At 44.5% G+C, this 13,609-nt stretch overlaps 1 protein-coding gene across 1 annotated transcript in view; it reads right to left on the bottom strand.

Annotated features, from left to right (window-relative positions):
- Nucleotides 1–13,609, bottom strand: part of LOC138359459 (S-antigen protein-like) — a 55,060-nt gene that overhangs the window by 41,179 nt on the left and 272 nt on the right. Inside the window, exon 2 of the mRNA XM_069318646.1 lies at nt 12,097–13,533. Coding sequence (XP_069174747.1) covers nt 12,097–13,533 — 1,437 coding nt within the window. The remainder of the gene's footprint in view (nt 1–12,096; nt 13,534–13,609) is intronic.

The raw sequence follows: 13,609 nt of genomic DNA, 5'->3' as shown, positions 1-13,609 counted from the left end.
CTAAGGCGGAGGATAGGCGCTGGAGCTTGGTAACTGTTTTGATCTTATTTACGGTGCCCGAAATACAGAGGGTAAAAATTTCAGGGAAATTGGACTGATACTAACGAAGATACGAGAGAGAGCTAAGGCGGAGGACAAGCGCTGGAGCTTGGTAACTAAATTACTGTATTGAACTACATTTGAAATATGATTATTTAAAATTTTAGAGGGTTTGGAATGATAGTATTCATTATACGACAGGGGACTAAGGTGGGGGAACGTGAGCTAGAACATGCTTACTAACATGATTTATTTGTGTAAAACTGACTTGCTTAATGAAAAGGAGCAAACATACGATGTTGGAAAATAGTTGAACTGAATGAAAGGAGAGAGAGAGAGAGAGGAGGGACGGTTGAGATATTATTATGGAGAAGATAAGATAAGAGGTCTGGCTGGCCGGGCGTAAGGTAAATAAAGGTGACGCGAGAGATTGCGAGGTAAGGGGGGAGGGAGGGGGGTGTGATGTACGAAACCCTGAAAACCATGACTTACACAGGTGATTTTCTAAATTTATATGAATAACTAAGGCTTACATAGACAATTTTGTAAGTTGAAAACATGTAAAATATGTCCGTAGAGTTCTCCTGGAAGCCCTAAAGAGCTACATACGTTACTTGAATTTGTCCCATAAGGCCTTAACAAACTTCTATGTCTCGGAAATTATTTTCTCATAAGAATTCCATACTTCTAAAATCTGTGACACAAAATTTACCTGAAAACCCTGGCTCACACAGACGATATTGGAACCTCAAAACCCTGGCTCACACAGACGATATTGGAACCTGAAAACCATGGCTCACACAGACGATATTCTAAATTTACCTGAAAACCCTGGCTCACAGACACGATATTTCCCAGAAATAAAATATCGTCTGTGCGTTGCCATCCCTACTACTGTAGAGGTCCAGTTCTAAGTGATTGAGATGTAAACATACAGCCTACCTGTCCCGAAACTTGTTGGTGATGGCTTCCTGCCAAGTACTGGATAACCCGGGGCACTGATTACTGAAGGTGACTCATTAGTGGTGTGGGTGGGGGGTGTCGACCCCCTTCCCATCCCCCTCTCCCCCTTCCTTGCCCCATCTTCCCCCTCCCATCTCCTCAGTGCCTTACCACACATCTTAAGACTTCCTTAACTACCAGAAATTATTGGAGGGGATAGGGGGGGGGGGGGGAGGGGGGGAGGAGAAAGAGGGGGGGGGGTTGTGGGTAGGGGGGGTTGGGGATGATGGTAAAGTTAAGGGGGATTGAGGGCAGAGGGCCAATTAGTGTCTTTGTTATTCTGAAGGACTTTTTTTATAACCTTTTGTTGGTCGGGGATCTCTCTAAGCGGTGCTTGCAGGGTTGAACCTCAGCTCTTAAGCTCCTCTCTTGTGTTTTTATCATATTTACATTTAATATACTGCATTACTCGCATGTAATATTGCATCATGCTACTTTGTCACTTTTAGACTCTTATTTGTCACTTTTAGACTCTTATTTGTTACTTTTAGACTCTTATTTGTTACTTTTAGACTCTTATTTGTTACTTTTAGACTCTTATTTGTTACTTTTAGACTCTTATTTGTTACTTTTAGACTCTTATTTGTTACTTTTAGACTCTTATTTGTTACTTTTACTCTTATTTGTTACTTTTAGACTCATTTGTTACTTTTAGACTCTTATTTGTTACTTTTAGACTCTTATTTGTTACTTTTAGACTCATTTGTTACTTTTAGACTCTTATTTGTGACTTTTAGACTCTTATTTGTTACTTTTAGACTCTTATTTGTTACTTTTAGACTCTTATTTGTTACTTTTAGACTCATTTGTTACTTTTAGACTCTTATTTGTTACTTTTAGACTCATTTGTTACTTTTAGACTCTTATTTGTTACTTTTAGACTCTTATTTGTTACTTTTAGACTCATTTGTTACTTTTAGACTCTTATTTGTTACTTTTAGACTCTTATTTGTTACTTTTAGACTCTTATTTGTTACTTTTAGACTCTTATTTGTTACTTTTAGACTCTTATTTGTTACTTTTACTCTTATTTGTTACTTTTAGACTCTTATTTGTTACTTTTAGACTTATTTGTTACTTTTACTCTTATTTGTTACTTTTAGACTCTTATTTGTTACTTTTAGACTTATTTGTTACTTTTACTCTTATTTGTTACTTTTAGACTCTTATTTGTTACTTTTAGACTCTTATTTGTTACTTTTACTCTTATTTGTTACTTTTAGAATCTTATTTGTCACTTTTAGACTCTTATTTGTTACTTTTAGACTCTTATTTGTTACTTTTACTCTTATTTGTTACTTTTACTCTTATTTGTTACTTTTAGACTCTTATTTGTTACTTTTAGACTTATTTGTTACTTTTACTCTTATTTGTTACTTTTAGACTCTTATTTGTTACTTTTATACTCTTATTTGTTACTTTTACTCTTATTTGTTACTTTTAGACTCTTATTTGTTACTTTTAGACTCTTATTTGTTACTTTTACTCTTATTTGTTACTTTTAGAATCTTATTTGTCACTTTTAGACTCTTATTTGTTACTTTTAGACTCTTATTTGTTACTTTTAGACTCTTATTTGTTACTTTTAGACTCTTATTTGTTACTTTTAGACTCTTATTTGTTACTTTTAGACTCATTTGTTACTTTTAGACTCTTATTTGTTACTTTTAGACTCTTATTTGTGACTTTTAGACTCTTATTTGTTACTTTTAGATTCGAAAATTATTTTAGAATTTGTCACTTTTAGATTTGTTTAGAATCTTAATTTTTCGCTATTGTTCCTTGAGCGGTGCAACAAGGTCCAGTATACCTCAGTGTTGCAACAAGGTCCAGTATACCTCAGTGTTGCATCAAGGTCCAGTATACCTCAGTGTTGCATCAAGGTCCAGTATACCTCAGTGTTGCATCAAGGTCCAGTATACCTCAGTGTTGCATCAAGGTCCAGTATACCTCAGTGTTGCATCAAGGTCCAGTATACCTCAGTGTTGCATCAAGGTCCAGTATACCTCAGTGTTGCAACAAGGTCCAGTATACCTCAGTGTTGCATCAAGGTCCAGTATACCTCAGTGTTGCATCAAGGTCCAGTATACCTCAGTGTTGCATCAAGGTCCAGTATACCTCAGTGTTGCATCAAGGTCCAGTATACCTCAGTGTTGCAACAAGGTCCAGTATACCTCAGTGTTGCATCAAGGTCCAGTATACCTCAGTGTTGCAACAAGGTCCAGTGTACCTCAGTGTTGCAACAAGGTCCAGTATACCTCAGTGTTGCATCAAGGTCCAGTATACCTCAGTGTTACAACAAGGTCCAGTATACCTCAGTGTTGCAACAAGGTCCAGTATACCTCAGTGTTGCAACAAGGTCCAGTATACCTCAGTGTTGCAACAAGGTCCAGTATACCTCAGTGTTGCAACAAGGTCCAGTATACCTCAGTGTTGCAACAAGGTCCAGTATACCTCAGTGTTGCAACAAGGTCCAGTATACCTCAGTGTTGCATCGTTGCTCAAACCTTTCACTTGCGTAACGCAACAACTTGGGCTGGACGGTAGAGTGACGGTCTCGCTTCATGCAGGTCGACGTTCAATCCCCGACTGTCCACAAGTGGTTGGACACCATTCCCTTCCTCCGTCTTATCCTAAGTCCGTATCCTGACCCCTTCCCAGGGCCATATATTCGCTCCTGTTCCTATCCTTATAACTTTGCATTTAGCTGGGTTACATTCTAGCAGCCATTTTGGACAACCTCTGGAGTGTTCAGATACTTGTTTTTAAGATTTTATAATCCTCATTTGACCTGATTTAACATTTCATCGTTTGTAAATATTGATATGTAAGGGCCAATTGGCTCCTCCAGGTTGTTAACGTGTATTAAATGGGCTCAGGCAACGACCCTTGTCGAGGACTCAAGCAACGACTCAAGCAACGACTCTTTGAGTGGTATTCCTTCACCCACTTTAGCATTTTTCTGTATACACACGACTCCTTATTTAGCTTGAGTAGGAGTTTGTGTGAGTGAAACAATGAGAGCGCCAGAGGGGAATATCTTCCAGAAACATTTAGACAAGTTCTTGCAAAAAATGCCGGACCAACCAGGTTTTAGCAGATATGTAAGCCTGCTGGTCGCTCCAAGCAACAAACAGCCTGTTGGACCAAGTTACCACAAGTGGAGCCTGAAGCCCGGTTCGGGGAGTAGAAGAACTTCTAGAACCTTCTACAGAATTATCCCTGCGGCGCCCTGAGAAGAGGTCTATTGAGAAATTCTCCTGTGTCTCCATTTGTAGGAAGGAGAGAGGATGTAGGGAAGAGGGGAGGGAGAGAGAGGGAGGGAGGGAAGAGTAGGTAGGAAACTTAGTGGCTGGCTGCCTGTTACCTACTTATATCCCTTAGAACAAACGACTCTAACATCCAGTAAGTACACAAAGATTTCAATTAACAAATGCCAAACAATTTGGACTCCATTTTTCGTCATATAAACTCTCAGCGGTGATGAATAAAACTGAACATTAATCTGAACTATGCCATTGTTGGCCACAGTATTCTCGCCATGGCGGAAAATTACAAAAAATCGTCCATATGCACTTTGGAATTTAAAACTTTTTAGTTTAGGGGGAAAAAAAAGTGGTTGACTGTGTCGATCGAGTTTTTAGGTTAGAGTTGTGGTAAAAATTGTATTACTATTTGGCTGTGTCATAAATTAGCAGTGAAGCAGGGTGAAGGCTGGGGCGGCTGAGTCTACAGCCGCCCGGGCTCGTAAATATAGGGCAAAGTCCATTCCATCCATCCGCCAAACCCCCTGTTTATGAATGGAAAACGGTTTACACACGACTCACAACTGATTTCGTTCGAACACTTCCGGAACAACTGCTTCACTGACGACTTGTGTTCGAACCACAACGCTGTAAATGCTTCACCCACGTACTACAAATACAAATAATCGCCAACAGAACCCAAACACCTGACCTAACCTATGTCTAAATATGCACAGAATGTTAATATATAACAATTTGTTTGAAAAAAGCTATTTTGAATGAACAGCATGTTAAAATTAATGAATGCGTCTGTGGGGTCGACCGCTGGATGGAATGGACATGGTCTGAGGACGGGTTGGTGTCTGATGAACCACACTCAAAGCAGTACTATAACAAATTTATAAAATAGCACAGAGAGACGAATGAGTAAAAGTCCTGTATAGGACTTAAAACCCATTAAACCCATGGCCCGAGAAGCCAAGTACTTATAGTACTTATAGTAGGTCGATCTCGAACCCATTGTTGATGTGATGACTTATATTGAATTTTGTAACTAGCTCATCAAGATTGTAACTTGCTTAGCTAAATGAATTGTGGGGTTCAGTCCCTGAGCCCATTATGTGCCTCTGTAACCCTTTCCACTACCGCCCACAAGATGGGTATGGGGTGCATAATAAATGAGCTAAACTAACTTATAGTAACGATGTGCTCGATCGTACTAACATGCGGTCAGATTCACGAAGCCGTTACGCAAGCACTTACGAACGTGTACATCTTTCCTCAATCTTTGACGGCTTTGGTTACATTTATTAAACAGTTTACAAGCATGAAAACTTGCCAATCAACTGTTGTTATTGTTATAAACAGCCTCCTGGTGCTTCGGAGCTCATTAACTGTTTAATAATTGTAAACAAAGCCGCCAAAAATTGAGAAAAGATGGACAGGTTCGTAAGTGCTTGCGTAACTGCTTCGTGAATCTGGTCCATGAACGCGATGGAACAGTAGAAAGTAGACTTTTGTAATACTGAATTTGGACAAACCTGAAAAGTGTTCATATTTGTTGCTAATGAAGCCTAAACTAATGAGCGTAGCCTATTTTGAGATAATGAGGTTATCTTGAGATAATTTCTTGATCAAGATAATATCTTGAGCCTATGAGGTTATCTTGAGATAATTTCGGGACTTAATGTCCCCGCGGCCTGCACCCCCAGGAAGCAGCCCGTGACAGCTGACTAAGTCCCAGGTACCTATTTACTGCTAGGTAACAGGAGCATCAGGGGTGAAAGAAACTGCCCATTGTTTCTCGCCGGCGCCCGGGATCGAACCCGGGACCACAGGATCAGGCGTCCAGTGTTCTGTACGCGGATACAAGAGGATAGTGTTGTATCCGCGTCCGTTGTGTCCGTTGGATACAACGCCACCTTCAGCGGCATCCGGCGTACCTAGCAGTAAAATAGGTACCGATGTGTTAGTCAGCTGTCACGGGCTGCTTCCTGGGGGTGGAGGCTTAGTCGAGGACCGAGCCGCGGGGACACTTAAAAAGTCCCGAAATCATCTCAAGATCACCATTTGGTCACCACTTGGTCCGGGAGACATCTCCCGTCACGCAGGGTGCAGTTGCGCCTCCACAGATCTCCAGTATCATCTTTTGATACTGGTAATGGCTCGAAAGGGCCACCACTTACGGGGCTATTCATGCCCGTGCCACCTCTTGGGTGGCTTAATCTTCATCAATCAATCATCATCTCAAGATAACCTCAAGATAGCTAGGCATTCCCAACCATTTAGCGGGGAACACACCTTTGGCATACTTCCCTCGCCTCGGGGCTCTGTGCTTGAGGTGCGGCGTCTGAACTTGTGACTTGTGTGAAGAGGAACATCCTTGAGGCGCATATTAACGAACCAAGTCCCCACCTCCCCAACCCCGCGTGTCTTAACACAAGGGGGCATTTGGGTAGCCAGACTGAGTGGGGCTTCAGGCTATTTTGTGTCTTAAGTCAAGGAGCCCGCAAGGTGGTAATGTTTCGAACGAGGACCCTCTCGCCGCGCCCATTTCCGTCCGCTGTACCCTGAGTAAATAATTGTTTTGATTCTTGGCGTGAGGTGGTGTCGTGGGGGTGCCGAGTGCGGCGCTAACGAGTCGTTAATCCTCCACAGGAACAAGCCAGACAATTTAATTAACAGGTTCTACTTTTACCAAGACATTGTTTGATGCTCCTTGGCGAGCCGGGTCGACTTTCACACCGTCCTGGTGTCATCTTAGGGCGACTTCGTGTAGCTGAAGATGAAGATCTTATTCATTCTTGACATCATTCTAACCTAGATGGATGTGTGTGTGTGTGTAATCACCTAATTCACCTAATTGTGCTTGCGGGGGTTGAGCTCTGGCTCTTTGGTCCCGCCTCTCAACTGTCAATCAACTGGTGTACAGGTTCCTGAGCCTATTGGGCTCTATCATATCTACACTTGAAACTGTGTATGGAGTCAGCCTCCACCACATCACTTCCTAATGCATTCCATTTGTCAACCACTCTTGACACTAAAAAAGTTCTTTCTAATATCTCTGTGGCTCATTTGGGCGCTCAGTTTCCACCTGTGTCCCCTAGTGCGTGTGCCCCTTGTGTTAAATAGCCTGTCTTTATCTACCCTGTCGATTCCCTTGAGAATCTTGAATGTGGTGATCATATCCCCCCTAACTCTTCTGTCTTGTGTGTGTGTGCCTACAAGATCTAGGAGTTAGCTCCTGGGCCCCGCTTATCTAACCGTCGGTTGTCTAATATAATGATTCCCGACCAACAATTTCCTCTTATCACGTCTACTTCATAGATTTGTGTTTCAAACACGCACATCTTCAGGATGCAGCGAGTTCGATTGCCTGGGAGTAGAGGAATCTCTCCTCTACCCCAGCGACTAAGGAGGCCACAAAAGGTGCTCTGTGACAAGAAGTGGAGACCTGTTTAACGGAAAAGCAAGGAACAAACAGTCCTTGTTTTTCGGTATCTGAGACGCTGGTGTTTGAGACTGTGAGGGTCTTGAGACGCTGGTGTTTGAGACTGTGAGGGTCTTGAGACGCTGGTGTTTGAGACTGTGAGGGTCTTAATTTGGGGCGAGCAATTTAACCCAAAACCCCCCAAAAATGCTTGGAATTTTAATACGCCGAATTCCATCGTCTTCAATAGCCTGCTTTGGGAGGAGGAAGTAACTAGGGGTTTCTTGGACCTAACGAGGACCTTGTAGTGTTATCGAGCCCATCAGTCGTGCGCATAATGTACACAAACAGTCTGTTAAATCAGGACATAAGGGGAAAACGGATATCTGAAGGAGAGCATTATATATTTTACTTGAATTTACCCGAGGAGCCATCATGCTTAGCGGCCACGGCGGGGACAGGAAGCCGGCGGCTTGACTAAAGGTTTCCACCCTCCTCCTCCTCCCCCTTGTTCATAAGGGTGATTTCCTGGTGATTTTCGAACTAGTAATTTCTTGGCTTTTATTACACTATAGGTGGAAATGTATCTCCTCTTTTCTGGCCCACATTGTGGCTTGTTGGGCTCCAAGCTGTTGCGGCCGCCTTGTTTGTGTCGTTGTTGTTATAGATTCAGCTACTCGGAACAAGTTCCAAGTAGCACGGGCTATGGTGATCCCGTACCTTACCTGGCACAGGAGCGGGGCTGTGTGGATGCTTGTTTGTGCTACACGTGACCTTTTATACAAGTGGTCTGGATTAATATCCTCCATCTTGCTCAGAATTGTAAAGGTCTCGATAAGATCAGCCTTGTCATGTCTGGTTTGTAGTGGAGTCAGTCCCGTGGCTCTCGGAGGTTCCTGTTATGAGAGTGGACTTGGTTCTCGTGTGATTTTTGTTGCTTCGTGTTGAACTTTCTCCTGAGCAGCTACGGGCTCACCATAGCCCGTGCTACTTGGAACGTTTTGTTCCCAGTAGCTGAATCTTCAACAACAACATCCTGAGCAGAAGTCCTTTTATAGGCGAGGGGTCAGATTCACGAAGGAGTTACGCAAGCACTTACGAACCTGGGGGTCAGATTCACGAAGGAGTTGCGCAAGCACTTACGAACCTGGGGGTCAGATTCACGAAGGAGTTACGCAAGCACTTATGAACCTGGGAGTCAGATTCACGAAGCAGTTACGCAAGTACTTACGAACCTGGGGGTCAGATTCACGTAGGAGTTACGCAAGTACTTACGAACCTGGGGGTCAGATTCACGAAGGAGTTACGCAAGCACTTACGAACCTGGGGGCCAGATTCACGAAGGAGTTACGCAAGCACTTACGAACCTGAGGCCAGATTCACGAAGCAGTTACGCAAGCACTTACGAACGTGTACATCTTTCCTCAATCTTTGACGCTTTGGTTACATTTATTAAACAGTTTACAAGCATGAAAACTTGCCAATCAACTGTTGTTATTGTTATAAACAGCCTCCTGGTGCTTCGGAGCTCATTAACTGTTTAACAATTGTAAACAAAGCCGCCAAAGATTGAGAAAAGATGGACAGGTTCGTAAGTGCTTGCGTAACTGCTTCGTGAATCTGACCCGAGGTCTCCGTGCTTGGACAGATCAGTCTAGATGAGGCGAACTTGAGATCTGTGCTGTTGAATAACAATTTTATTTTCTTTCGTGTCGAAAGCTCTTTGATTATTCCTAAGGTCTTTTTTTCGAATAGGAGTTTCAGTGGTGAACATTTAACGATTTGGGATTGAATTCCATCCACACCTGGGCCTCTAGGTTCCTTTAATTGGTCAGTGATCTTCCTGACTGTTTCACACGTAGTGGAGATATTTCTTAAGTCTTTCCGGGAGCCGGTCGGCCGAGCGGACAGCACGCTGGACTTGTGATCCTGTGGTCCTGGGTTCGATCTCAGGTGCCGGCGAGAAACAATGAGTTTCTTTCACCCTATGCCCCCTGTTACCTAGCAGTAAAATAGGTACCTGGGTGTTAGCCAGCTGTCACGGGCTGCTTCCTGGGGGGGGTGGAGGCCTGGTCGAGGACCGGGCCGCGGGGACACTAAAGCCCCGAAATCATCTCAAGATAACCTCAAGATTCCTGCTTCATTGATGTGGGTAACAGTGTGGCACTCAAGCCCAGGCTAAAGTCATTTCACAGAACAACACAATTAACTACCACAACCAAATAATAATAAATGATAATACCATCAATGCAACTTAAGGTAACAGCACAGTAGGTGATGATATTCACGTCAGCCAAACGCCCCCCAACACGCCCCCCGTGTTGGGGGGCGTTTAGTTGAGGAAAAAAACATTTCTTTTAAACACCTCAAAGAAAGCAGCCTCCAAGCTGTGAGGCGATTGGTACCTCACACATGCAATACTAAACAGTTTAGGGGGCATCAGATCCACTTTGTGTCTCCCAAATTGGAATCAGAGTCCAGCTTGGGGAATGCGGCGCTCCTAAGGGGACCACGCGCCATGAATTTTTCAAGAGCTCATTCTCAATACCGTACAAAGGGAATAGTTGTGTTGCTGAGTTTATTATTTGTTGGTTGTCCTGGTGTGGTGCTAAGTTGATAAACCAACCCGTCCTCTTAAAAAAAACGTCACTTTTGGCTCGTATTAGCGCTATGGCCAAATTTGGACGTAATTTGAAATGAAATCGATTCACAAAGTGACGTACTGTTCCGTTTTCTGTTTGAGTCGTCCAGCTTTCTCGGCAAGGTTAGAAAAGTATTCTTTCCATTAACGTTTTTCATACCGTTTTGAAACTTTATGAGAATTTCCTGCCCACCTAACCTATCAGAGGACCATTAACTTACTGTTGTTGAAAAAAAAAATCCCAAATTTATATTCATTTTTTTTATTTTCAAATTACGTCCATATTCGACCATACGGACAAACGGCCAAACGCGACGTTCTTTTTAAGAGGACAGGTTGATGAAACCCGGTGTGTTGCGGTGTTGATGCTCTCAACATAACTGGCCACAGTGGTAGTATTGCGCCGCTAACAATCTGATTGTTAAGCTGACTTAACAATCAGAAGGGAAACTGGCTCCTATGTGCCATTGAAAGGCGCCATTGTTGCCTTTGACTTTCCACCACACACTTGGTGCAGCTCCAGTGATCACCTTGAGGGTAATTTGCCTGAAACACTTACTTCTATCTACCACAATGATAGAAGTAATCTACTTCTATCAGCAAAACAATAGACAGCACACACACACACACACACACACACACACACACACACACACACACACACACAGGGGGCATTGCAGTCAAAAAACAGGGGGGGGGGGGAAGGAAGTCAAGTCGCCAATTGACGCATTTTGGCCAAGATGAAGCCAAAATGTAAAAAAAAAAAAAATGTATAAAAATGCGGTGATGGATTGTTAAGGGTGATTCAGATTAACGACATCGTGGCGTGACTGGCAACTATTCAACTCCAGCTCCTTCAGCACGGTCTAGGGGGGGGGGGAGGGGGTGGTGGTGTTGTGATGGTGATATTGAAGGTGATGGTGGTGATAGTGAAGGAGACTCCTTGAGAAGAATACACCACCAGAAAGAACAATTTCTGCCTCTTCTTTGCTCACTGTGACTGATTGCTAAATTAGAGTGACTCGTTAAACCCCCCTCCTCACCCCTCCCTCCACACCCCTCCATATCTCTCCTTCCCCCCCCCCCTCCCACCTACCCTCCTCCTAACCCCCCCCCCTCACCATCAACCCCAACCCGTATTTCTCTTCTGTCAACCTAGCTAGCGTCTCCATCCATCTCCATCATCCTCTCTCCCTTCGTCTCTTCCCTTCCCCCCTATCTACCCTCCCCCCTCCTCCCCCCCTACTCATCATGGAAGGGTTGGTCACGTACCGGAAGTGTAACAAGTGTGGTCTGGGATGAGGGCGACGCTCCCAAAATATGATGACTTAATTGGCACGTGAACAAGGAGGATTATGTACGTGTACGAGGGGTTTGGTCTACATGACCTCTGTGTACACATTGAGTGTATACATGCAAGTATTTTTGTATGTATGAAACCTAAGTCGGGGTATCCCGGCGATGAACTTTTATTAATTGGTAGACTTTTTCTAGAATGATATAACTGGGAAAAAGAGAGATATTCAAGGGAACACAGAGACATGGCGAGCCAAGCTATGGGAGGTAGCAGTAAGGAATTTCCGTTCATTAGGGGGTGGGACCCACATGGATAAGAGGAAGTGCCGAGATGATCAAAGTCAAGAAAACATCTTCATAGGTCTCTGGGGAGTGGAAGAAAATATTATAATAGCTTCTCATGTGGAATAGACGTCAACGAATGATTGTAATCACGTGTATACTTTCTACCGTTGTTTGGATCATCACCTGTACCGTTGCTTGGATCACCACCTGTACCATTGCTTGGATCAGCACCTGTACCGTTGCCTGGATCACCACCTGTACCGTTGCTTGGATCAGCACCTGTACCGTTGCTTGGATCACCACCTGTACCGTTGCTTGGATCATCACCTGTACCGTTGCTTGGATCACCACCTGTACCGTTGCTTGGATCACCACCTGTACCGTTGCTTGGATCAGCACCTGTACCGTTGCTTGGATCATCACCTGTACCGTTGCTTGGATCAGCACCTGTACCGTTGCTTGGATCAGCACCTGTACCGTTGCTTGGATCAGCACCTGTACCGTTGCTTGGATCATCACCTGTACCGTTGCTTGGATCAGCACCTGTACCGTTGCTTGGATCAGCACCTGTACCGTTGCTTGGATCAGCACCTGTACCGTTGCTTGGATCAGCACCTGTACCGTTGCTTGGATCAGCACCTGTACCGTTGCTTGGATCAGCACCTGTACCGTTGCTTGGATCACCACCTGTACCGTTGCTTGGATCATCACCTGTACCGTTGCTTGGATCAGCACCTGTACCGTTGCTTGGATCAGCACCTGTACCGTTGCTTGGATCATCACCTGTACCGTTGCTTGGATCAGCACCTGTACCGTTGCTTGGATCAGCACCTGTACCGTTGCTTGGATCAGCACCTGTACCGTTGCTTGGATCAGCACCTGTACCGTTGCTTGGATCAGCACCTGTACCGTTGCTTGGATCACCACCTGTACCGTTGCTTGGATCATCACCTGTACCGTTGCTTGGATCAGCACCTGTACCGTTGCTTGGATCACCACCTGTACCGTTGCTTGGATCATCACCTGTACCGTTGCTTGGATCAGCACCTGTACCGTTGCTTGGATCACCACCTGTACCGTTGCTTGGATCACCACCTGTACCGTTGCTTGGATCACCACCTGTACCGTTGCCTGGCTCACCACCTGTACCGTTGCTTGGATCAGCACCTGTACCGTTGCTTGGATCAGCACCTGTACCGTTGCTTGGATCATCACCTGTACCGTTGCCTGGCTCACCAACTATACCGTTGCTTGGATCATCACCTGTACCGTTGCCTGGACCATCATCTGTACCGTTGCCTGGCTCACCACCTATACCGTTGCCTGGAGCACCACCTATACCGTTGCCTGGACCATCACCTGTACCGTTGCCTGGCTCACCACCTATACCGTTGCCTGGAGCACCACCTATACCGTTGCCTGGACCATCACCTGTACCGTTGCCTGGCTCACCACCTATACCGTTGCCTGGAGCACCACCTATACCGTTGCTTGGACCATCACCTGTACCGTTGCCTGGCTCACCACCTATACCGTTGCCTGGAGCACCACCTATACCGTTGCTTGGATCAGCACCTGTACCGTTGCCTGTTAATCTGCAGATGATATGAATCTGAATAAGTATATATTCTGGCCCATGCTGCAGAGAGAGCGACCGTGGACTTACCTCTT

The sequence above is a fragment of the Procambarus clarkii genome, chromosome 8 (assembly GCF_040958095.1).
Source record: "Procambarus clarkii isolate CNS0578487 chromosome 8, FALCON_Pclarkii_2.0, whole genome shotgun sequence".
NCBI classification, from domain to species: domain Eukaryota; kingdom Metazoa; phylum Arthropoda; class Malacostraca; order Decapoda; family Cambaridae; genus Procambarus; species Procambarus clarkii.
Note: the sequence above shows the minus strand (reverse complement) of the source record. Positions and strands in the feature narration are given on the sequence as shown.